The sequence below is a fragment of the Melospiza georgiana genome, chromosome 6, assembly GCF_028018845.1.
Source record: "Melospiza georgiana isolate bMelGeo1 chromosome 6, bMelGeo1.pri, whole genome shotgun sequence".
In the NCBI taxonomy this organism is placed as follows: Eukaryota; Metazoa; Chordata; class Aves; order Passeriformes; family Passerellidae; genus Melospiza; species Melospiza georgiana.
Genome location: NC_080435.1, coordinates 7,234,343 through 7,260,753, shown reverse-complemented (window position 1 = coordinate 7,260,753; position 26,411 = coordinate 7,234,343). Strand labels below are relative to the sequence as shown.

General features: G+C 41.8%; 1 protein-coding gene across 4 annotated transcripts in view; it reads left to right on the top strand.

Moving 5' to 3' along the window:
- The window catches only part of LRP4 (LDL receptor related protein 4), an 84,435-nt gene that overhangs the window by 24,014 nt on the left and 34,010 nt on the right, over positions 1-26,411 (top strand). For all 4 annotated transcript variants that reach the window (XM_058026030.1, XM_058026029.1, XM_058026026.1 and 1 more), the window contains exon 2: positions 16,568-16,714. In XM_058026030.1, coding sequence (XP_057882013.1) covers positions 16,568-16,714 — 147 coding nt within the window. The remainder of the gene's footprint in view (positions 1-16,567; positions 16,715-26,411) is intronic.

The window sequence follows — 26,411 nt, the reverse complement described above, 5'->3', positions numbered from 1 at the left end:
AGGTCTCTGTGCTGCAGTGCGAGGAGATTGGTGGGGGACAGATGCTCTTGCCCCCCAGCAATGCTCAGCTTCAAGTGTGGCACAGTAAAGGATGGCACATAAGTCCTCTAATGAGTGTGCTCTCCAGTCGTTTTATCTTTTTCTGCAGCACCCTGTGCACATGTGTGCCCACTGGCTTGGAAATGTTTCTGTAGAGAAGTGGAAAGAGTGGGGATACGGTTGGAGCAAACAAAGGTCCTTTGTGGGCTCTGGGAAAATGACAGAGGGGTTGCTTTTTGCTCTCTAAAGCTCCTCATTCCTTCCAATTCATTGAATAGTTAAGGTTGGAAAAGGCCTTTAAGATCAATGAGTCCAACTGTTAACCAAGTACTGCCAAGTACACCCCTAAACTATGTCATTAAGTACAATGTCTACATGCCTTTTGAATACCTCCAGGAATGGTGACTCTACCATTTCCCTAGGCAGCCTGTTCCAATGCTTGACAACCCTTTTGGTGAAGAAATTTTTCCTCATAAATCTAAACTAGGTCTTCCCTTGTGTAACTTGAGACCACTTCCTCTTTTCCTATTGCTTGTTACTTGGAAGAAGAGACTGACCCCCATTTCACTACAACATCCCTTCAGGGAGTTAAATTTGGTCTCCTCAAGCCTCCTTTTCTCCAGGCTAACACTCCCCGCTCCCTCAGCTCTCCTCATTGGAGTTGTGCTCCAGAGCCTTCTCCAGCATCATTGCACTTCTCTGGATGTGCTCCAGCACTTCCAGTGTCCTTCTTGTACAGAGAGGCCCAAAACTGGACACAGCACTTCAGGTGTGTCCTCACCAGTGCTGATACAAGGAGACAATCACGGTCCTGCTCCTGCTGGCCACACTGTTGCCGATCCAGACCAGCATGCCATTGGCCTTCTTGGCCACCTGGACACAGCTGGATCACGTTCAGCTGCTGTTGAGCAGCACTTCCAGGTCCTTTTCTGCTGGACAGCTTTCCAGCCACTCTTCCCCCAGCCTGTAGCGCTGCGTGGGATTGTTGCAACCCAAGTGCAGGACCTGATGCTTTGCCTTGTTGAACCTCATGCAATCAGCCTTGGCCCATGATCCAGCCTGCCCAGATCCCTCTGCAGTGCCTTCCTGCCCTCCCACAGATCAACACTCCCACCCAACTTATCTGCAAGTGCCTGAGCTGTGCCTGATCTCCCCATCCAGACTGGTAAAGACAATAAATGGGACCAGGCCGATCCTGAGCCCTGGGGATCACCACCGGTGACCGGCTGCCAGCTGGGTGTAACTCCAGGCACCACCACTCTCTGGGCCCGGCCATCCAGCTGGTTTTCTAACCAGTGAACAGTGAACTCATGTGAGCCACGAGCAGCCAGTTTCCCTGGGAGAATGCTGTGGGAAACAGTGTCAAATGTTTTACTGAAGAGGAGGTAGATAACATCCAGAGCCTTTCACTCATCCACTAAACAGGTCACATTGTCATAGGAGTTTTCTGAGGTAGAAGTTGCTTATCTTCCTTTTTTTGTCCTACATCTCTGGTCACTTCATTCAGAATGCTTGGCTTCACAGAAAGCAGCTGTCAAATGGGGGACTCTTCATGCTCACTTCCTGTTGGGAAAAGAAAAGTCAAAACATGGTCTTTAAACTCTCTCCACGTAGATATTTGTGTTGGGATCAAGGAAGAAGGGCATTATGCTGAGTCCTACAATTCATCAGTAAAATGAAGAACAACGTGAACAGACAGGATCTTGCATAATTTTCACTGCATCCTGTTCATGAAAAAGAGACTGCTGCAAAAGTTCTTCCTGCAGACAGATGTGTACCACTCCCCTTGAGAATATGGGATCTCGTGAGATCCTATCAAGGGGTGCTGGAGACATTCACTCACTCTCAACTGGCCAAGGATGACAATTTTGTGGTAACTCAGAAACAGTGTAGCCCAAGGAATCAGGAATGACAGTTTCCTGAGATTCTTGTTCTGTATTTTGAACATGGAGATAGGAAGGTAGATGTTAACTACTGTAGTGCAGAAAACCCTGTGAGCAAGTGGGACTTAAAAAGTCTGCTGTTCATGCAGCTGAATGTGGAGGGGAGGCATGGGGAGAGTAATTTCTATACAAAAATCTCCTTACTCTTTGGTCACTTCCCATGTCTTCTTGTTTCTTTTTCTGCTGTTCATTTGTGGCTTCTCTTCCTCTTCCCCACCACCTACTAGTCCTGCTGTAGTCCTTTCCTGCAGTACTGTTAACGTTTAACAAATTTCCCTCCAGTTCCTATGTTTCTTTTGGCTGTAGCTCAAGGCAAACTCCCCAGATCCAAAACTAATTTAGGGCTCTGAGCAACAGTAGCATTTAAATGTTGGCTTTGTGCCATCAGGCGGGCAGCCTCTTCACTGAGAAGAAATCTAATTCCAGTGTTTATTAGATTAACAGTGGCCTCAGGACTGGACTTCCTTTTAATGTTGTCCTTTTAAGAACTGTAAGGCTAATACAGGAACTTGGAAACCCCCAGGAGAGTCTTAGGAGCCTGGCTCTGACCTTTTTTTTTGGAAGCAGGACTTGGATCTGATATGATTTGGGTCAGATGGCATAGGGGAGCAGACTGGTGAGGTAGAGCAGGAGGTGTTGACTTCCCAAGCAGTGTGTGTAAATCCTTCCATATTTGTGCAATAGTGGCTTTGATATCCTGCAAGTTTGTTTCAATAAGCTCTCTGGGGTAAGAACCTAGGTATGGAAGGGCAAATTGTGCCCTGGTTAAGAGGGGGACTGGGACTGGGTAGGATCTGTTTTAATTTCTCAGTTTGGCCACAAGCTCTTTGGGAAGTCACTTAAGGCTCAGGTTTCCAAGCGTGAAGACTGCCTGTGGTGGGAAGTATGAGTATTTTGTAATATTAAGAGTCAGGTCTGAGTCTCTTAGGCCAGCTGTGTAATGATAGTTAAATGTCTAATTTTCTACTGATTTTAATTGCCTTAGGCACCCAAATACTCACAGTTCTGTGCTGTTTACCTTCCAATTTTTTGCTCCTGTATTGAAGATAATACTTCTCAGCTTTTTAAGAGGTGTTAAAATTGTTCATTAGTAGAAAAAGGCAACTTGACACTGTAATAGTAGAGACCACCCACATACCTAGAAAGATGTGGTTCCATGACTGGACCATTTTGCTTTCTGTGTGTCTTCCTCTGCCTGCCTCAGTGCTGTTGCTATTATTTAAATGAAAGTGAAACCCAATGTGAACAGTATGAAACTTGCTGTAAGGGATTCTCTGGTGCTTTTTGCTATTGTGGTTAATTTTTCTGGGGTGGGAATATAAATGAACTGTGGAACTTGGGGGTTTGTAGAGGCAGCACCTGAGACTTTGCAGAGGAAGAGTTTGATGACCATGTTCTAAGTGTTGCGAGGCAGTCTGGAGTCCAGGTGCTGTGGGAGGTGTAGGTCGGTGCTTCGTGGGCTGCCCTGAAAGCAAACAAATATGGGTGGGCTAAATAGGGGTGATGTACAGTATAGCTGCCCTGCAGTAACCCCAACACTGACATTCTTGTTCTTCCTGTTGGCAATTCTGTTAGAAAGAACTTATCCCACCTAAACCCATAAAACATACTTGCATTAAACTTGTGTTTTTGAGTGCATGTCTCTGTGTGTATATGTGTGTGCATATATATATTAAAAAATATTGCTGGTAAAGGTTTCTTTTTTACTTTAAAGATAATCCAGTTCTCTGGTAGGCTGCACAGTTGCTGTGATGTCTGTGGTTGCGGTACCTCTCTCTTTGCCAGACCCAGCTGTGTTCTTCCAGCTAAATCTGGCTTGTTAATAATTGCCCCTTTGCCCCTCATCCTCTGAGGGCAACATAATATCATGTGTGGAGTTATTTTTTAAAAAACAACATACAGAACGACTCTCTTTGTCCCAAGATAGCTGCATTTATCTTGTGGTTTGTGCTTTTGAAGTCCTCCTGCCCGTGGGATTGCAAAAACGAGCTCCTGCCTCCTTATTGCCACAAAACCACATTGTGTATCCTATCCCTCCCTGGAGGACTCCTCTGCTAGGCTGGGCTCTTGTGGTTGGCTTCCCAGTCTCTCGTGTGGCAGAGCTGGAAAGCTACAAAGCTCAGATGCTCCACTGCTAACATGAGGACCTCTTTATAGAATACCAAAATAAACTCCTTAACATGATCTCTGTATAAGAAAACAGTCTCTATCTTGTCCAGGAACCCGGTCTTTTTTGTATCATGCCGTAATGATGGGAAGAATCTGACTGCAGCCTGCAAAAGCCAAAATGAGGTTTTTTTGAGCCAGTTGATCTCGTTGCACTGTGTGCCTGGACAAGTGCAGTCCTGCTAGAACCTAAAGTTCCTTGAAAAGGAAGACTTTTTAATGCTTTCACTTTTACTTTCTGAAAAGAAGTGTATGGCTATGAGTATTGGTTGGTGTGTTCTGGGACTGAGCAGAAGTCTTGAAAAGGTTAAACAAATAAATGAGTTTTCTGGGTTTTGGAGAGAAGTTCTGGAGGGTAGAATGTCCTTACAGCTTGTCCAGTGCCTGGAGCATCTGAAAGATGAAAGAAGCTGGATGATAATTTCCTGTGGGACTAACTTACTTAGAGTAGTTCAGAGAGCCAGTGCCAGGTGAAACCTTGAAGACAGAATAAAAATGGCTTTGAAATTGTGTTGAGCAAAGTTATGGGTGATTTGTAAATCGAGAGAGCACTGGAGAAGCACTGATGCAGTAATTAACAAAGATCATGCGGGGTGTGGCAGAAGAAGCTAAAAGCTCAAGCCACTTTTAAATCAAAAGGAAAAGGATTTTCCTGTAGACCTTGTAGTAAGGAAGTGGCTGGATTCTGAATTTTCCAAAGCATGTTTATCCTTGCAACCCAGGTCGAAAAATGGCACTTGTAGTTTTTCTTGGATCCCTGAAGCCTGTGAGCACAACTTCTCGAGCAAAGATGGCAGTGGTGCTTCCTCCTCTTAGCTGCCATCTTTTGACCTCTCCATTTTCCTTTGGCCCACCTCAAGACACCTTAGCTGCTCATGACACTGCAGGTAAATCAGTGCAGTTTACAGCCAGCAGATGAAAACAAATTGACATTAATTTCAGTTTTTGTTAATGCTATGACCTGTAACTGTTTCCTTAAATAGCCTTTGTCATGGTTGGAAGCTGTTATTGTTCAACACTATGTGCAGACATGAAGATATATGGATCTCCTGTATGAAACTGAAAACTGAGTGAGGATTTCTTTTTTTTTGCTTGTTTTTAGCTCAATTCGTATTTAGTTAGTGGTGAGATGACACCTGTGTGTTTCTCAGCTGTGAAGCAAGGAATTCAGTGAAATCTCAAGGATGCTTGCAGCTTTGAAGAGGAATGGGGGCAGAAGCAGAATAGATGTTGGACAAGCACTGCTTGTTTGTTACACTTAAAAGTTAATACTTGAGTTACTTAAAATAAGAGAAATTAAGTAGAAGAGGGGGAAATGCATGTATTCAAATTAAATCTTTATTTTCTCATATTGTAGTTATGAGTGACAGATGCCAAGCTGGTTTTCATTAGGTCTTGTAGGTTGCTTGCATTCTTCTCCATTTAGTGAAGGGGAAGGATTGCAAAGCTCCAGAATTTCTGCAATAGCTCTGAGATTCTGATTCTTTGAGATTGTTTCCCAGAAGTGACAGAGCTTATCCTTTTGTGACTATAATTAACCTTTGATGCTTCTGTAGCTGAGATAATGTAAGGATCACTTTAGGATAATTACTTCAAGGATGAGAGAAATCTGTCTATGAAGTAACGGAAAAGTTAAAGGAAAGCTCACAGAACTTAAAATGCCAATGTTTTCTGCCCCATAACTGGGAAAACAAAGTCCAGTGTTTTACTTCCATGAACTTTGATGTAGCAGAACGCTTTCTGGCTGTTCATTCATGAGTGCTGTCATGCTAGTGAAACTCATAGGTAACTGTCCTAGGTGAAGTACATCAGAAGTACTTTCTTCCTGTGGATTATCTGCTTAAAACAGCAGGTTGCTTCTCCAGCTGGCTCTTAGCAATTGCTTCTCTAGCTGGCACTTAATAATTTTGAAAGTCACCTGGTAACGTTTCTGCTGTTGTGCTATTATTTTCTAAAATTTAGTGTACTGCATGTTTCATGATAAACGAACAGTAAATTGTTTGCAACCTTTATGGAACAGGAAAGGGTAGAGGTTGTTAGTGTGTGGGTTAAAAAAACCAACCCCAGTGAAAGAAATGGAAAGTTATGTGTCTCATATTGCTGAAGTGACTAATTCTTGCAAAGCATGATGTAGGCTTAAGGTAGTATTTTCAAGTGTTTGTCCAGCATGTGTGTGTATTCTGAAAGGATCTGAGTCCTGTAGCTCTGCCTGTCAGCCCTTGTGGTCCAGCTAAACATTCCCAGAATGTTTTAGGTTGGATGGTGATATCCCTGAGTACTCTTATAGAGTAACAACCTTTTGTCATTCTGTCTATTTCTCAGTGGACAGTGTTTAATTTAATTTTTAATGTGCTTGAGTGGAATGATCCTGCATGACAAGTAACTTAGTCCTGGAGTAAGTGCCTTGAATTCTTTGCTGCATTCTATTGACATGCAGTTGCACAGGAGCCTGCGGCTATGTAAGAAAATGCTGCTTCATGTTAAAATCAGCAAAGCATGTTTCTTGATGGCATCCTTCAGGTATCACTCTGCACTTCATAATATAAAATGGATGACAGGCTCTCTGCCTAAGAGAGAAAAGCTACAGGTAATGAAATGCCAAGACTGAAGGGATGCTTTTAACAGTAACATGAAACAAATTCCCATAGTGGGAAACAGTGTTACTGCTCCTTGGAATCCCTGTAGGGAAAGTTATTTAGTCCACAGAGAAAATAAAAGTATGTGGGTTAAAGGTTTGTAGGAGGCTCAGTCTCTTCCAGTTATGGCCTTGGAGGTAAGAAACAGAATGTCAGAGGTAGCATACTGCAGCTCATGGTTTTCTGAGGTCTTTGCACCTTCATAGATTCTTGGTAAAACAAACAGATGCTCCCACCGTCTAATGTTTTTGTACAGACTTAGAGGGAAAGTGGGAGAACCACCATACTGAATTCAGCTCTTTTGAAAGGCTCAAAGACTTTTTTTAAATGGCTATTTCTGTCAACATAGGACATGATGTTTGAAGTAGGCTGACATGGTGCTTGGTTTCTTGGATGTCACAGTATTTGACAGATGTGTGTGGAGCTACAGAGCAAAGCCAGCATTTTCTAATCTCCTCCAGTTACAAACGTTTGAGGGAACTGTGTAGTTATGGAAAGGACATTTGCCATATAATGGCTATTAAAAATGCAAAATGTATCACTGTATGATCACATTTCAGCCAAAGTATCTGGAAATTAGAGTTGAGGTGTTTTACCAGGTCCTTAAAAAGTAGTTCTGGTATTCCCAGGAAGGAACTGCATAGTATTCTAAAGAGAAGGCTGGGGGAAAAAGTCACAGAATGGGTTGGGTTGGAAAGGGACCACAGTAGGCAAACCCCTGCTCATGTAAGATCATCCTAGATCACATGGCACTGGATTGCACCTAGGTAGTCTTTTAATATCTTCTGTGAGGGAGACTCTGCGACCTGTTCCAGTGCTGGTCACCTGCACAACAAAGAAGTTGTTATGCTTGAGTGGAGCTTCCTGTGCATCAGTTTCTGCCTGTTACCTCTTGTCCTGTTGCTTGGCACCACTGAGCAGAGCCTGGCTCCATCCTCTGACACCCTCCTTTCAGATACTGATAGACATTGATGAGGTCCCCTCTCAGTCATTTCTTCTCAAAGCTGAACATGCCCAACTCCCTCAGCCTTTGCTTATAAGAGAGATTCTTCATCCTTGTAATCATCTTCTTAACCTTCCACTGGACCTGCTTCAGGAGCTCCCTGTCTCACTTGTGCTTAGGAGCTGAGAGCTGGAGATAACACTGCAGGTGTGGTCACTCAGATGCAGCTTTCTCCTGTCTAGCCTCACCTGTTAAAATTCCTCAGTCCATTTGAAGTAGTTGTCATTTACCTGATACTTCATGCCTGCTTTTGGACAAGAGCTTAAGGCTGAGATTTTGATGTGTTTAACATGCTTTAGGTGGTTGAAAGGTTTCTGCTTCTATGCTGAGACTTCATGTGTTGTCCACTGTGAGCTACTTCCATGGGTAATTAAAAAGTTGTTCAGGAAACAATGTTTCCTATTCAGAGAAAAAGCCCTCATAGAATTGGTAGTTGTTGCCTTTTGTCTGATTTCAAGAACTAAATAGTCAGCAGGGAATAAAAATATACCATGTTGGTTCAGGCTTCAGACAATCTTTTTGCAGTCTTGAGGGAACTGTGGGCTGTAGCACACTTTTGATAAATGTTTGGTTACTGTGGTTAGAATATGATGCCTAATTTCCCTGTCCAAGCCTCAGTATGGACCTTAATCTTACACTCCACTTCTGCAGATGGGGAGACAGTGTCTTCCTCCATGATGTGACATTTATGCACAATTAGCTTAAAGTATTTTTTTTTGGCTGCCATATTGTGTCATAGCAGAAACCAATGGCTAGTCTTTTATTATTGCTCCTTGATTTTTCCAGGCATTGCTGCATCCCAGCCTTTTCTATTAATTTGTTCAATCTGTTTCAAATTAATTTTCACCAGATGTACTAGTTTAAAAAGTATTTTTTAAAGGTTGAATCTTAATTTCCTGCCCATAATTCCAATCTTCTAAGGTCCCTTCTGTATTATTTCTTTTTCCTCTGTTGTGTTTGGAGTAGAATATTTCCTATTTTGGTATCGTTTGCAGGCTCCTTTAACTTGATACTTATTCTTTCTTCCAGATCATTAATGAAGTTATTTAATTGGACTGGATCTAATGCTGATCCCTGTAATACCTACTAGCTATCTCTACCCCCTACAGCTTGACTTGTTGCCATTTCTCATTATCTTTTGTTTATGGTCCTTCAGCTGACTTTTTTGATCTGTGTTTGCTGGTAACCCAGCCAATTTGAATAAGATTTTGAGTAGGATTTTATGGCAATAATAATGCACCTTCTGTTCAAAGACTCTGTATATGTAGAAACAGATTAAACATTAAGCCTCAGTACATTGTGGCAGCATAATAGTAGTACACCCACTGGTAGAAGGGAAGAAGTCATTTTGTCAAGTTCTGCAGAAGATACAGAGTTAGGACAAGTATCTAGAGACCTCAGTTATAGTCCCGTTGATTATTGCAAGGTGTTAATTTATGACTTTAAAGTTTTGGAAGAAGGAACTGTAACAGTTGCTTCTTAATTATTGAGTCTTTTAATGTTCAAATCAAATGCTTCTTCAGTGTATTTTTTCAATAGTTGTTTCTGTAAATGCTTTCCTACTCCCCAGGTGCAGCTAGAAGTTTTCAGTGGCATTGCTGATCTTCAATTCTGTGGGATCAGAATTGGGATCCAGAGACTCTCAAGAATGTTTTTAAAGACCTCCCATTTCTCTCCCCAGGCAGTGTTTCTGAAAATATAGCTTCTGTTCCAGTCTTACTCTAGCTCACTCATACATCATTGCACTAACACTCAGTCAGTTTGCACTTAGTTGTACCCCTTATTTTCTTCAAGTCCTAATTAGCAAATGCCCTGTGGAATTTCTCTTCCTTATGCTTTCTATTCTTTGTGCTCACATTAAGTGTAACATTTTTGAGGTTTGAGGTGTGTAGTTGTGCAGTTTAATATGGTAACTGAAGGTGATTATGCTTGATAATGTGCCTCTCCCTAGCACTTTGGGCAGTCACATGTTTAATTGAGAACAAGGTGGTTCAGCATTGAGGTTATCTCTGCTTTTTCAAATTGAAAGGGGAACTTCTAGGACTAGGAAACTTTCATTCTCACTTGGAGACTGCCAAAGTAAGGACCATATTCCATAACCAAAAAGCTGTAACTTCAGTGTCTTCTCGGGTTCATGTGGTTTTGTTGAGGGTTTTGTCCTTTTTTTCCCCCTTAACCTTTCCACTATCACATACATCCTCAAACAAAACTGTAACAATTCTGTTTAAAGCTTTGAAAACTTTTGGATTGCTCTTCCTAGTGATGTTAGCTTTAGTCTAGGCAGGCTTCAACAACTGGAAGACCATGTGAGTACCCAATCAGAACTGCTTCAGATGCTTCTGTGATGGAAATAGAAAAGAAAACTGTTGGCTTTTATCAGTGCATGGTGCCCCTTCTGACATCAGGCTGTTGTGCTGTAATGTTGCCTTTTCTGTGTCTGCCAGCAGAGCTCTGAGTTTAAACAATGGTCAGCAAATCCCTCTTCTAAAGCTGGATTAACTGTACTTTTTCCTTCCGTGGAAACTGCTATTTGGGTAAGAGAGGAATCCAAAATTTTAATTTTCCCTCAAGACAGACAAGCAAATAAAGCCGAGCTTCTTTGCTGTAGGAATTCAGGGAAGTGCTGGATAAAGAAGGAAGGTGTATCATCTGAACTATGTTCAAGACCATCTGACATCCCCCCATATGCCCTCATCAAGATGTCTATGTGATGGGAATGCAAAAGAGAGCCTGGCCTGGAAGTGGAGAAAGAAGGATAATTGTTATCTGATACAGATCTTCTAGCAATAGGTGGACAAGGTGTTAAGAAGGCTATTAAAGGCTGTGCTACAGAATTCACTAATTTTAACCCCAAGTAAACAATCAGATGCTCATGAGTTCTTAAAATACAGAAGAAAAATTCAGTGCATCTGTTGAAGCCAGGGCAAAATATTCTGATGCTTATTCCAGATTTGTTCAAAAACATGTCTGGGGATACCCTGCCATGCTTTCTCTGTGGGGAAAAAAACGTACAGCCTTATACCCATCACTGTTAGGACTTTAGTTCTCTCCTTTCACCTTTAAGGACATTAATCATATTCCATTTCATTTACACAGTCCTGGATTTCTTTTTTCCTCTTTGTCATTCTGTCAAATGTCTCGTATTTTCACCCTTGTTCAATATCCACTTATACCTTCTGTCCTCACAAGATTTTTCTCTGGTAGAGTTAGAATTATAAAATATGGTATTGTCATATTTTTGGTTGTGTCTCTTGAAATAATGAGGTTTGCAGAAAGATCTTTGCCTTCCATTGAAGGTCTTCTGTAGGCCAGAATTAGATGCCTGTCCATGGAGGGGGAGAAACCTGGATCTGGATGTTACTCAGTGCTGGACCAAGAGAATGATTGTTCTTTCCAGAGGCTTCTGAGTCTGAGATGAGCAGTCTGTAAATAATGCCAAATGTGTTTGTAGTTCTGGCTTTTCTAAAGCTATTGCTGCTGTTTTCCTTGCAGCATAGAAGCACTTAAGGGATACTTAGCCATGGTTTTACCTGTGCTGTCTGATGCTACAGGTACATGAGGAATTGGAGGGTGGTGCAAACAAACTGATGGCTGTGAACTTCCTACTGCTGATTTTAAAATTAGCAGTAAGAGGTTGTGTGTTAGGATCAGAAGGAAAAGATCCAGTCAACAGGGTAATGTGGAGTGGGAGTCTCTTTTATGTAGATGTTTCTTGATACCTGGATAAAAGAAAATTTGGAAGGGCAGCATGGCATTGACCATTGAAGCCATATTCTTTTGCAGTTGTTCATTGAGGAAACTTCATCCATATGTGAATATGACAAAATTCTGATAGTGCTAGAATGCTACTAGAGACTGACAGGAATGTGTTGATCTCAACAAAAGATGCTTTTTACAGTGAGAACAATCATGCAACCTCCCCACTACCTCCCCAGAGACATGACAGAGTCCTCATCACTGGAGGTTCTCAAGATGCAGCTGTACTGGGTGCTGGGTAGTCTCATCCAGGCTCCATTCTCCACAAAAGGTTGGGCCAGGTGATCTTTTGAGGTCCCTTCCAAACTGGACTGTTGCATGATTCCATGTTGTATCAACAGCCTGTCAAAGGTTGAGTTGCTGCAAAATAGTGTTAAGAGGTGCTATGTGTCATTATTTTTATTGGAGAGGGAACAGGTTAGAATCTTTCTTTTCGGAATAAAGCATGCCATCAGGACTTAAACAAAACAGTATTTTCACTCTCCAATAGAAATCTACTGTTTCTGTCAAAGCAACAACTACAGACCCCAGTTTGGTAATTTTCCTGTTTACCTAAGTTTTCTTTATAATGTCAATATTTTTATCAATCTATGGCAAATAAAAGGTTGCTCTGTAATAGCTCTGAGGGTTGCAAAGCAAACTGAAGCTGTGTATATTATTAGGTTTTGTGTTATGGGGCTATATTGTTTGGCCTTATGAGGAGTTGTTGGGAGGTGAGGGAAGCAGAACAACCTACTGTTTAAGCAGCCCTGCCCTTGCTTGCCCCTTTCCCCCCCAAAAAAAAGATAAGCTGAAATGCAGAAATAACAGGATGTTAATTGGCTTCTGCTTTGCCAACTTTAGACATAAAACTACATAGATCCTAACTATTGTTTTAAGAGGGGTGAACTGACCCTTCCTTAGGAGACATTTCATTTATCAGATAAAAATGAAGATGTGGAGGATATTTGGAAGCAGTCTGAAGAAACTGAACATGCCGTGCTAAATTGAAGGTGGTGGCAGATGTTAAGTATGAGGCCTGTGTTTAGACTGACTTCCTGTTTTTAAAATCTGGAGGTTGTTTGTATACTTTGCTAGAAAACTCTTTGGTTACTGGATCCTGCTGCAATGCATCAGGAGGGAGCCAAACTGCAGATAGCGAAGATAATATTTTAGTTTGTACCCATGGGCAAATGAGAGTAGGAAGTTTTTTTGTGGTCACATGAGGGATCAGGAGAGGCCATGAAAATTGAGTGATATCAGCTCAGCATGTGGCAGTATCTCTGTTTAGCTTTTTTGTGTTGTTTTGTATATATTGCATTGCTAAAATATGTCAGGGTTTTTCCTCCTACATAAGTGGAAATATTTTTGAATACAGAGTAAATAAAATGTCCAAGCCTGCAATGTGATGTAAAGTTCCAGGAAAAATATTTGTCATTACTAAGCCCAGAGGTGCCTCTCGTTCTTCCTGCTCCAGAATAATGTGTACAAGTGCAATTAGATATGTCCCCTTAAATTGTTGGTCCAGTTGCCTGAACAGCAAACGTTGATTTCCATCCTGTTCCTGGCCCACTGACTAACTGGGATTGAAACGTGACACTGGAGCTTTGTGTGTGTGTTTGGTCAGCCTTCTGTCTCAGGCTCCCAGTGTTTAATGAGAGTTTGAGCTAAGGGAGTAGATCTCCTGCTAAGGCTTCTCACACCAAGTGCACCATTTCCGCTTGGAGTTGGAAAAAACATGCTTCTCATCTTTATCCTTCCTGACCCTCTACTGTTACAGATACAGTTACAGGGTAGTGTCACTGGAGCTCTGAGCACTGGGAAATATTCATGAGACACCAAAGGTGAAATACTATCCACGGTGAAATCATTGAGAAAATTCCTGCTGCCTTCAGGTGCGCCAGCTTTCATTCACCTTGTTCTTTTGGCTGGGAAAGAATCCCATCCAGGATTTGCTTCTGAAACTGTTCATAGGCTGAAATCAGTGTGCTTTCCCAGCAGTCATATGCATTACTTGACAGGTGTAAAACCAGGGTAGATCATGATTTATAAATGACTAGAAGGCTAGTTCTCCTAAGGATCACAAATCACAAACCATTAGATCTGCACTGGTTGTAATTTGAAATAGGTGAGCAAAGTATGCTTACATACTGGCTCTACAGACACCAGCTAGTGCATATGAGGGAGTGTTGGTATCTGGGTCATGGCGTGTCCTTCGGTTTCCAACAGTTTCAGTAGCATGGTAAAATCACCGAGCAGAGATGATGGAACATAGCAGCTTTAATGAGGTGAGAAGAACAGATTTAGTATGTGTGTGCTTATATGTAACCTAATATTAGTAACAGCTTTGAAGAGCGCTGTGTGTTTGACAATACAGCAGATGAAGTTACAGTTTGCAGGCTGGGACAGCTGCACTAATTCTTTCCTTGCTGTTGCAGTGCTGTACTGCCATGCTGTTCATGGGGAGGGCCAGAAAAGCTGGTGAAAGGATTGAAGAACAAGTCCTCAGAGGAGGGGCTGAAGGAGCTAGGGTTGTTTAGCCTGGAGAAAAGGAAGCTCAGGGAAACCCTATCATAACTCCTGAAAGAAGGTTGTAGGGAGGTAGGTGTCTTTTCTCCCAGGTACAAAGTGACAGGATGAGCAGAAATAGTCTCAAGTTGTGTCGGAGGAGGTTTATAATGGATATTATGAAAAATTTATTCACTAAAAGGGTTGTCAACAGTGGAGGACAGGGTACCCAGGGAATGATAGAGTCTCCATTCCTGGAGGTATTTAAAAGGCGTGTGGATGTGGCGCTTAGAGAAGCAGTTTAATGGTGGACCTGGCAGTGTTGGGTTCACGGTTGGACTTGGTGACCGTAGAGATCTTTTCTAACCCAAATGATAGTGGTCTTGTGTACTCCAACTGGAAGGGGTATTAAAGTAGCTGGGGTGAGTGTTTTGGGGTGCTTTTGTGGATAATGGTAGAAAATTGCTTTGGAAAAGGTAGTTTAAACAGAAGCTACTTTGGTTACAATGTACAACTGGTTCTGTCTTTTTAAAAGGTTGTAGCACCTACAACAGCAGAAGATGGTTTGTTCTGAATTTTCTGTGTTGTCAGTTTGAACAAACCTGTTTGATTTTTGTGGGTGGAAGTGGTTCTTCTGAATTTCTGTTAGTTCATTTCTACTAGTCTGAAATGTTGCATAGATGATAAATTGCTTTTCCTTAGCAGTGTCTGTTGCGTTTTTTGCCTTCTGGCTACATTACACACTTGCTGTCCTTTTAAGCCAGCCTTTGTGCTGGCCATACCTGATAAGTCCTCCGAAGATCTGATTGCCCTGGCCTCTTGCATTCTTTATTCACCTCCTGTTCGTTCAGCCTTTGTCCCTCATTACACCAGATGATGGCTGCTTTTCTGTTGTATGCAGTAATACCTTGAGATGTATGTTTTGTACTAAACCTTTCAAAGGTAACTTGTAGTGGACATGAGTGAAAAAATAAAAGATTTTCACATCCATGACAGACTGAACAGAAATCCTGCAACCAATTTTTTTCAGCTTGGAAAATAGTTTGTATTAAGGCCTTGCAACCTGCAGTGTAGCATTTGCAAGCAGGCAGCTGAGGCCAGCAGAAATCTCTTCACCCAGTTTTGTGCCGAAGAAACATAATGTAATCCTTTTTCAAGGAAGTGCATTCTCTCTGAAGTTAAATCTTTGCTCTACTGGCTCAAGTGGATGTCTTCACTGGAGGGAACACTGCTATTGAAAGAGTTGCAGAAATATTCCGTCAATTTTGCAGATATTCCTTTTCTCAATTAGAATGGAAAATAATGAAAGTATGAGGCTTGTTTTTTCTTAATGGGTACCAGGTTATGGTTAATCACAGGTACACTAGATGTATGAGTGAGATCAATGAAATCAAAAAGGCTGAAAATAGTTCAGTGTGTATGTAATTAATTACCACTTGGGGCAGGTATTTCTCTGTAATTCTTTCCTTATGATCTGTTTCTTAATCTAAGAGCTTTAAGTTTGTTTGAACTGCAGAAAGAAGGAACTATGCAAAAAAATCCAACCAGACTAGCTTGAGGGAGTTGATGATTGATAATCATTTGTTTAACCGTGATATTGATTATATAGATTGTCTAGATAATGTCAGACAGAAGTTCAGGCATCACCTTTTCCTTTTGGGGGTGGGAGGTGTTACAGCCTATTCTTTCTCAAGGCAGAGATTTTCTTAAGAGGTAGTGTGGGTTAATATCCTAAATAGTTGCATTTGCACAGGGGTCAGAGTCAAGAGTTGTGTTAGAGTATTGTTCTGAAGGTGGGAAAGGAGGGCTGGGAGGTCTTTAGGCTAACTTTAAGGCTGGAAAAAATATTCTTATCAGGTTGTACGTTATCATTTGGACTGCATTTTCTTTTGGTCAGTTTGTAAAGCTGAAAATCCTCTTGCTCTTATAAATGTTAGTTATGCACAGCCTAGTGTAACAGTTTGATGTTTACAGGTAAATAATAAAATATATTTTTTCCACTCTCACTGGAGTCTGAAATGTCTAGAATAGTGACATGCAAAAGGTTTGCATCTAAAAAGCTTAGGGTTTGAAGAAGACTCTTCAAATAGCAAGGATTCTACTTCTGAGAGTTTTTCCTTGTATTGTGATGTCAGAACTAAGTGAAGAACAGCAGCAGCGCTGTGGTCTAGGAGAGGACTGACTTTGTGAAATAAAAGGGGTGTTCTGATACCTGGTATTCCTTGAATGTTTGTGATTAGTGCTGAGTTATTTTTCAGCTGATTCCCAAGTCTCTTTTTGGCAGATTGCACTTTGCTGTTGCCTTCAAAGAGCCCCTTTCCAAGAAACTGTGCATAGTAATTGATCTCCAATTTCAGCATGTGAGGAGGGTGAATATTTTCCTTTGCAGTCAAGGATGTGTTTTTTACACAGTAGTGTGTATACACTTTCTGTGTGTACACAGAGAAAAATAGATGTCATTTTGTATTTAATGTTTGCTCTAAAATAGATGGGTTCTCTTCAAAACATTTTTCTTTCTTTTTTTTCTTTCTTTACAGGTGTTACAAGTAGCACTGAGTGCTCCTGTGGGCGTAATCATTTTACCTGTGCTGTCAGTGCTTTTGGTGAATGCACCTGCATCCCTGCTCAGTGGCAATGCGACGGAGACAATGACTGTGGGGACCACAGTGATGAAGATGGCTGCAGTAAGAATACCATCCTTGACTTGTGTTTGGGAAAATGAGTATCTTTTTCTCAGTGTTTTACAGGCACATTCTGCCATTTGTGTGACAAATGTTTTTGATTGTAGATGATTTGTACTTTTGACTGACTCGGAGTTGAACAAAGCCATTGTCCAATGATATAAAACACAGTGGAAGCCCAACTCTGGCTTTTTTTGCAGCTGGTTTTAGGTGGTGCTTGGACATGAATATGTTAGAGGGAGAGGAGGGACAGAGAAGAGTACCTCTCATTTTTCTACCCTTGCAAAAGCACTATCTCTGGGTTAAATTATATGATTTTGCTGTAAATCATATTAATTAATGGAAAATAAATAGTGTGAAGAGGTGTATTGAGAGTGTCTGCCCTCTTAAGTAACATTCTAGTTTCTGTCCTTGCTGCCCTGTGAAGGGAGGGAAAGGCAAGCACTGAAATAACATTGACTGGTCTTGGGATCTGCTGAGAGATGTTACCTTGCAGGTACTGTGTATCTGCATAGTGTTGGCATCTGTGTAGCTGGGCCCAGCTAGGTGAGAACTGATGTGAAATGTCATTTTGAGTGGATGTAGCATGATAGAGATGAATAGAGAAAGCCTCTTTCCATGGAGACACGAGTAAGTTCCTTTTTTACCGCATCTCTTTGGATTCCACAGAGCATGCTAGAATTGAAGTGTAGAAAAAAAGGCCTAGTCTCATGAAACTCCTTTCCTAAATGTTGCCCTAGAGCTGAAAATTTAAGGCTCCTGTCAGTGGACATTAGAGAGAAATTTATCTTCCTCTGCTGGATCTTCTCTCTAACCTTTCCTGGGTTCTGCTGTTGATTCTACTGTATGGAAAGGAGCTTTCCTAATCTTCTAAGTTTTGTCTTAAAGAATCTCTTCTTCCTTAAATGTGGGAGATGTCAACCCAGCTTCATGAAAATTTTCTTCCTTCTGGATTCTTGCTTCTTAAAATTTGGTGAACATTGAGCAACATGGAAGACTTTGAGTCTTGGGGAGGTGAGGCATATCCAATAGCTAAGCTGGTTTTACCAGCTTTTTACTAAGCACAGAAGAAAATTCCTTTTCTTGTGGGTTTTCTTTTGCAGGTAAATGAGGAGATTGGGGAATGGTGGTGGGATTGTTTTAACTTTTTTTTTTTGTGGGCTCAGTAACGATTTAGACAAGAGATACTTCTTGATATAATTTTCCTGGTAATTCAACAACTTCCAGCACCAAAAATTTCAACCTAAGCAATCATGGTAGGACTTGGGGATGGGAAAGATAAGATCTTCCATAGGAACAAGCAGGAGGTGCTAACAAGAGTTGCTTCATACAACATAGGCTTAAACTGTCAATCTCTTTGCCAAAAAACATTGATTCTGAAACTTCAAACATTCTTAAACAGCAATATGACAAGTTTATGGATGTAAAATCCACTAAGGGATGTTAAAGATGAATGTGCCACCTCTTGTTTGGGAAGTCTTTGTATTACAAGTAGACGCAGATTTTGTGTTTTGAGGAAGAACATTTTTTTTCATGCTGCTTTCTTCCACTCTTCTCTTGGTGTCTTCTGATGCATCACGTGTCTCTTTCTGTGGCCTCAGAGAGAGGAACCCTCTTGATCTTGCACAGTAAGATATACTATATTAAGGAGACACAATATATTAAGGAGATCTGGCCTGTATCTATTGTTGGAGAATTTTGCTCAGAAATGGCTTATAGAGTTTTCTTCAGACATGCCGTAATCATATACAGCTGATGGAAAAGTAAAAGGCAGCTGTGAGGAGCAAATTCTCACAGCCTGTTTCTGTAAACAGCTAAGTTCTCTGGCAGTCTTCTCATAACAGGTAAGCATTCTGTCCTTGGCTGTTTTGAGAACCTTTCATATCAGGGTGAGGACACAAATCTTGGTTTCAATAACAAACCACAGGTATTGAAAACAAAAGGAGGGGTTGGTGCGTAATCTGTGACCTATGATGAGCTCGGATTTTGCAATATGTATGAGCTTAATTAACACTGTTATAAAATATGCCTGGTGAATCAATAAATTGGAGTTCGATGCTGAATCAAAGGATGGGTCGTCTCCCTTCGTTTTCAATAATCTATTTGAGTATAAGCTGTGCAAACTAGGAAACAGTACTGAAGAGTGAGCAATCTGCTGATATTCTCAGGCACTGGAGGTTGGAAGAATATAAAATAGAGATAGACATATAAGAGACAGAATATAAAGTGATGCAGAGGATGTGGGAACTGGGTTTGACTTCTGCCTTTTTTAATTTACAGTTTCTAAGAAGGCTGGCTGCTGCAGTTAAGACAACAGAAAAATTTCTATAAATATGTTGGCAGCAAATGGAGGGCTGAGCAGAGTCTTCCCCTTAGCTGAGTGTAGAGGGTAGCATTGTGTCAGGGAAATAAGGAAAAGACTGTGTTACTTAATGCCTTCTTTGCCTTAGTCTTTAATGCCAAAAGCAGTTGTCCTCAGGATACCCAGTTCCTTGAGCTGGAATGTAGTGACAGAGAGCTGAGTGAAGCCCCCATAATCCAGAAGGAAATAGTGACGTGCTATGCTGATTAGACACCCATAAGTGTATGAGCCCAGAAGGGATGCACCTAAAAGTAATGAGGGTGAAAGAACTTTCCAAACCACTTTGTCATTTAGCAGCAGTCCTGGTTAACTGGAGAAGTTCCAGTTGAATGGACATGGGCAAATGAAGCACCCACCTACAAGAAGAGTTGGAAGGATTGTCCAGGGAACTAGAGGCCTGTCAGCCTAACCTCAGTACCAGGGATGGTCATGGAGCAGATCATCCTAGTGCCTTCATACAACATGTGCAGAACAACCAGGGATCAGGCCCAGACAACATGGTTTTACAAAAGGCAGGTCCAGCTTAACCAACCTGATCTTCTATGACAACATGACCCATTTAGTGGATGAGGAAAAGGCTGGGTTGATGGGCTGAGACCAGTTGTGTGAAGTTCACCGAGGTGAAGTGTCAGATCCTGCCCATGGATCACAGCAACCCCAGGCAGCACTGCAGACTGGAAAGCTGTGCAGCAGAAAAGGATCTAGGGGTGCTGGTCAACAACAGCTGAACATGATCCAGTGTGTGTGTGTGTCCAGGTTGCCAAGAAGGCCAATGGCATCCTGGCTTGTATCAGCAATAGTGTGTCCAGCAGGACCAGGGCAGTGATTGTCCCCCTCTACTTGGCACTGGTGAGGCCACACCTGAAGTGCTGTGTCTGGTTTTGGGCCCCTCTCTACAAGAAGGACACAGAGGTGCTGATGTGTGTCCAGAGAAGCACAATTGGGCTGGTGGAGGGTCTAGAAAACACGTATTGGGAGAAGCAGCTGAGGGAACTGGGATTTAGCCTGGAGAAAAGGAGGCTAGGGAGACCTCATTGCCCTCTACAACTACCTGAGAGGAGGCTGTAATGAGGTGGGGGTCTGTCTTCTACCATGTTTCAAGTGAAAGGATGAGAGCAAATGGCCCTAAGTTGCAACAGGCAGGATTGGACATTAGAAAATGACTTTTCACTGAAAGAGTGGTCAGGCATTGGAATAAGTTGCCCAGGGAGGTGGTGGAGTCATGGTCTCCAGAAGTGTCTAAGAGGTGTCTGGATGTGGCACTTGAGAGTGTGGCTTGGGGGTGGTGTAGGTTGACTGTTGGACTAGATGGTCTTGAAGGTCTTTTCCAACCTTGATGATTCTGTGGTCTTAATCAGAATATAACTTGCTCCATTTATACAGAGTAGTAAAGTAATTCAAGGGGGAAGGACTAGAATAGAAACTGTCTTTTTAAATATTGCATCCTGGTAGAATAGATACAAAGAGAACTTTTTCAGCTGACAGCCAGCAGCACTTGAAGTGCAATTTAGAGGAAAGAAGAAAGCAGAAATAAAAGTTAACATTTCTGTAGCATCCTTTGCCCTATTTCTTAAGTGCATGACTTCAGCACACACATTCAAGGTTGCAGTGGAGGAGCCTGAGGAACACTTACTCCTTTAAGCCTGTTATATCTTGCTCTGAGTGGCTGCTCGTTATGAATCCAAGTATGATACTATTCTTAGCTTGTAAGAACTAGATCAGCTCTACAGAGTAGGCTTGTGGTAACTGTGCTGTTTTGTGTCTTAGTTATTATAGCACCAAACGTTTTTGCCAGAACAGGCTGCTTGCTAAATCCCTCTCTTCTGCTTGGCTTACAGGAGCCTTTTGTAGGTGTACTCATTTGTGGGGTTAAACTTCCATTTTCTCTGCTTGCTGACTGTGCCAGGCATAAACAGGGCAGCAGGAGTGCAAGAGCAGGGGTGGGGTTTGAGCCCCTTGGAACAGCAACTTGAACTTTAAATTGATTTAAGCTTCTCATGAATCAGCAGTACATGAGAACAGTTGGTTCACCAATTTTTCTTTCCTCCCTTGGCTATTTGTCTGTGACATGCATAAACTTTCCTGGCTGGCATGAAATTTTGAGCTTCTCTGTTTTGAACTTGATGTATCATTTTATTTATTGACTGAAATGATTAAATTTTTTTTAATACAAATGCTGAGCTAAAGATTTGGGTTGTTCTGAAGTCAACCAGCAAGCCTCAGATATACTAAAGGCCTACTTTAAAAATTCCTCAAAAAACTGGGGCTAGTCTTTGTTCTGGAGTGGGCCCAGTTGTTTTTTCTGACTTAGGAACCGCAATCTGTAACCACTTTATATGGAGTCTTCTGAGATGCTAAAGCTATTTAGATTCTTTTCCAGAAACTGTATGGATGTGCAGCTCTGAGTTTTACAGGCTGGAATTATAATATCAAGTAGATGTCTCTGATTGAAAGAGTGAACAGATGTGTTTGCAAGGAATCCCACCTTTCCACTGATCTGCTGCAAGCTAGTTTTAGAGTTACTGGATTCTCTTTTTTTTCTCCTGTGAATGTCCAAACTTTCCAGAGAAATAAATCTGCAACTATACCTTTTTAAAGTGTACTTTTCTTCAGGATATCATATGCTCATATGTATACTCTAACCCAATACAATGAGAAGAATGAGTTCTGTCTGCTTCCTTGGGAAGAGGAGAGGAAAATGGGAAGATATTGGACTACTGGACTCCTAATAAAGCAAGAGACTGAAACTGGCTGGGGGTTAAGGTGAAAATTACTTTAGCAAGTCAAGATTCAGTCTTGCATTTGTGTCTCTACAGTACTGCATATATCCTTGAGTAGTTGATTGGAGTTTGCTAAATTCTGTATTAATGCAATTTTCTAGCCTTGAGTTGATAATCTGTAGTTTTGGTTAAAGAATAACAGCTTGAAATGCAGTGTGTGGTATAAAAAAAAAAGAAAGCAAGATACTTGGTAGTGAGTGGAGTTACAACTCTGAAAAACAGGAGCAGACATGGGAAACCCTCCTTTTGAGACATATTTTCAGTTATGAGGTAAATTCTTAAAATATGGTATATTTTACTTTGGATTTTTAATATTGTGTTGCACACTTTAAAACACATCACCACTTCTTCATTCCACTAAATTTTTCCTCAACCGTCACTGTTTCTGCACACCCCAGACACTTTACATTTGTACCAGTGTCCTTAGAACATCTGCCTCTCCATAGGTATTTTCCATTAGTTCTGGGAGAGCCCTGCCTCTGCTTACCTGTCTCAGAAATTGTTCTCCTCGCAGATTTGAAGCTGTGCTGTGATGGAAGCCAATTATTCCGTGGCATGTTTGCTTCCTGCTCTGGATCATGTTTACAAGCCAGAGTGCTGTGGTAATAATAGCAATAAGCAACCTGCCAGCTGTCATGCCAGCTCCATAGACTTTGTCTGCTGTCAGCTCTCTGGCTTGCTGACAGTGTCTGCCTTGGAAGCCCTCGCTGCACATGCACAGGGTAGTTCAGCTGCCTTCCTGCCTTGTGCCAGCAGAGACTGCTTTGGCCTGTCCCTAAGGAAAGCCGCATGCAAGAGGAGGAATGGTTTTCATTCTGCCCTCCTGCACGCCCTTTGAAGTCCTCATGGTGTGAATGAGTCTTACTTCCTGTGGCAGGGGTGAAAGGATAACTGAGTAAACTTGGCCTGAGGACTGGTACATAGTTCTGTTTCTCATAAGATACACCAAATCTCCCCATAACCATCCTCCCAGAAGAGCTTTCTTGCTCTGAATTTTGGATCTGTATCATACATAATTGACTTGTAAACGTGTTACTTTTCGGGAGGCAGACTTGTTTGCTTACACTGCACTGTTGTACAAAACCTCTTCATTTGAAGGGACTGAAGAAAAATTTACTTCTTTTACCTTAAAGCTTACTGAAAGTGGTCTGTTCCCATCTCATGGAGAAATTGACACAGTTGCTGTTGAGCTACAGCTCATTCAAGCCCAGTAGCGGGTCTCTTCCTTCCTGGGCAGGACTGTCACTATAACCTGCTCATCAACCCCCCCCCCCCCCCCCCCCAAAAAAAAAAGAAAAATTAAGATGAGGTTAGGATAAAAAAATCTCACAGGTCTTTTATTAAAATTAACAGAAACTTTGAAAGAGTAATATTCCTTCTGTCATTCACTTAATCAGGAGCTCAGATGCAAAGGCTCAGGTGAAGCTTCACTTGTAAACCGCAAGTTTTAAAATCTAGGAACTCTTGTCAAGAGTTCAGCATTCTCTTGAAAACACACCAGTTCCATATCTGCAATTTTGTCATATTATTGGGCCTGGAGTATGTATGTTTCCTTTAAAAGGCACCAGAATTAATGCAATGCCCCCTCAGGCAGGGTGCTTGTGATCAAAGGGCTGTGAAAGATTGGATGCTGATAGACTTTACTTTTTTTTTTTTTTTTTTTTTTTTCCCCTTTTTTTTTCCTTTTGACCTACAACATCCTTAAATACAGTTCAGCAGTACAATAACATTTTGTTATTCTGGAACTAGATTTTCTAAAATGTTTGTTAGTAAAATGCAATGTCTCCTTTTTCTTCCTGAGAGTGGAATAACCTCCTTTATTCCTTTATTTTTGTTCCTGGATTTTTTGCCTGCTGTGCTGCAGATCTCAGCAACAGATCTGTTTGTGGATATGTGTGTGTTTTTTACATATGCACAAGTATGAACATAGCTGGGGGTGAGGCTGCACTTGTCTAATGTAGGTAGCATGATTTTGTTTTGGTTGTATTTATGTTTGAAATTGACTTCTTATTCTTCACATGAATGAGAGTTTGTCTGATTAAGCAGCCAGTATTGTTCAAGCCTCTCTGTGTTCCAGAGCTCTGAACACCAGTTGCTTGCTGTCCTTGGGTGCAAAGCAACCTGCTCACCACAGGCAACAGGGATAAAGTGTTCAAAGGACAGTGGGACGTGATTCAGTCTGTGTTTCACCTTATAAACTTCCCTTTTCCCCCGCCCTCCCCCTTCTCCTTCTGCTTGGCAATAAAAGAGTGTCCTGTGTAATAGGAGTTGGGAGAGGGGGAGGAATAGCAGGCTTACGATAGACCTAGCTTTGCTGAAACATTGGATGATGTCCAGTGTGACCATGCAGAGGGATGAGCTCAGGGAAATGGTTGGAAGTTCAAAGGCCTTTTTGTGTTGCTCACTGTCAGTTGACAGATGTGCTCTCTTTAGCTGTTGCTGCCCAGCCTAGTTCTTCCCACTAGCTCCCCTTCCTTGAGTTTGCTCCCCATCCTGCCTCTGGCTCTGCCTGGAGAGGCAAGTTAGTACCTGTCTGTCTGGGTATTTACCTGCTTTCAACTCCATCCTGGGACTTGCCTTTGCTCATCTCTCTTAGGAAAATATTGTTTCTTTGCATTGATATGGAGAGATCAAGCTGGAATTGAGCAGAGAAGGGGGGCTGAGGCTTAACTGTGTTTACTGTTGGCATAGCCTAATCCTGCTGTGAGCACTGGTGAAAGCATTTTACCACAATCTGTGATTGGTCTCTTATCAGGAGAAGTGATGCCTGTGAAGGACTTGTAGCTATTTAAAAAAGTAATACATATCCTTCATTTTACAGGTTGGAGAAGGGGGAAAAAGAGGCAGAAATGTTCCAGGGTCATACATCAATATCAAGATAGGATAAGAATATGGGGATTCAGTTTCTAATCTTCTTGATGCTAATCCAGTTTGTCCTCCAGCAAGATGAAGAGGTCTTGTTCCACCTCTGTCAGTGAAAAGAGTTCTTGCTGCTTCATTTGTATTTCATGTACCTACTTTGTGACTATGGCTTTTAAAGTTAGCTATGTGAGTGAAAATAATACACTTAGCAGACTGTATAGCTGCTCCATTATGTCAGAACAAGACATAGTGGTGGTTGTTTGAATGTCCTAAGTGTGACCTCCTAACTTTTGAATTTCCTCTTAACTTCAAATTTCCAAACACTTTGGATGTATTTACAATGGGTATTAAACATTCACTGTGGGCTAGTGATATGGCCTTGGCTTTAACTCTATAGAAATCAGACTCATCAAAATATGAAGTGATAAATGGCCAAGAGAAGAGCTGATTAGTAACAATCCTAGAGCAAAGGGCTGTGCAGTGGAAATGGAGCCTGATGTTCTTAGAACAAATCGAAGGAAACTGGAATGGTTTTGTGTAAGCAGTGTGCTTTTTAGTGGGAAGAAGGGATTGGGAGGGCAGAGCTAGGAAGAGGGGGATTAGGAAGATTGCCCCCATGTGAAAGCTGCTCCCAGAATTTCTTGCATTTTCTTTTGAAGCATCTGTTTCTGACCGTTATTAGATTCAGATTACAGGTTTATGTGGATCCCTGCCCTGATCCCATTGGCAGTTCCTCTGCTCTATGAGACATCAGCCCTCATTCATTAGGTTGGGTTTTTTGGTCTCAAGTGGGTTTGTGGTTTTTCTTCCTCCTTTAAAGGAGAGCTCCTGTAGAAGGAGATTTAATTCCACCCTGCCCCCACTCCAGTGTTTTCTGGGCTAGCACACTTTATCTCTGCTGGGTTAGGGAATTTGGTCCTCCTTTGTATATGGCAGTTTGTGTTTTGCTCTCTTCCCCTGTGCTTGAAGCTTGATTTTTATATCTAGGGGGAGTATGAAATTGGTTGAACTGTTCCCTGTAGGGGTGGAATTTCATTTTATGTCTTTAGCTCATGAAGGGATGCAGCAGTTCAGTGGGATAATGGTATCTGCTCTGAACCAGCGCTAATGGCTTAACCCTCTGGGAGCCTGAAGAATTCTCCCCTGGAGAGTGAGCATGCAAATTCCCTTCTAGGTGGCTCCTGTGCAGTCCTTTGGTGATTAGTCATGCTAAAGCATATGCTGGGAGGATGGTCTTAGTCTTGAAATTGCAGCTGAGGCCAGGGAAGGTTTTTCTCAGCGTGCAGTGTTTGGAAGTTGTTCTTGGGGGAGAGAGGTCTGATCTGTGGGACTGATTGTCTGAGTCCAAAAATGTCCTGGTTTTATTGGAAGCAGAGTTTGCAAAGTGGAGAGTTTTCTACTTCTACCTGCCCTGAGGAAGAAGACAAAACTCCGTCTTCATTTTGCTGCAGCAAACCACAGAAACTGAAATATAAGGGGGCCAGTTACTGGAAGATCAGGATGCTGTCAAACCTGTAGAGGGAAAATAGAGATTTCTGTGCTTCGCCTTTCTGAGTATTTCTTATCCTTCATACCCCTCTGGGGCCCAGAAGTAGCTGGATATGAGATGGATAGATATCTGCATGGGGTAGCCTAGACATGATGGGAAGGACCTTTTCCCAAGGACCAATGCCAAATTCTTTGTATGTTGAGGGCA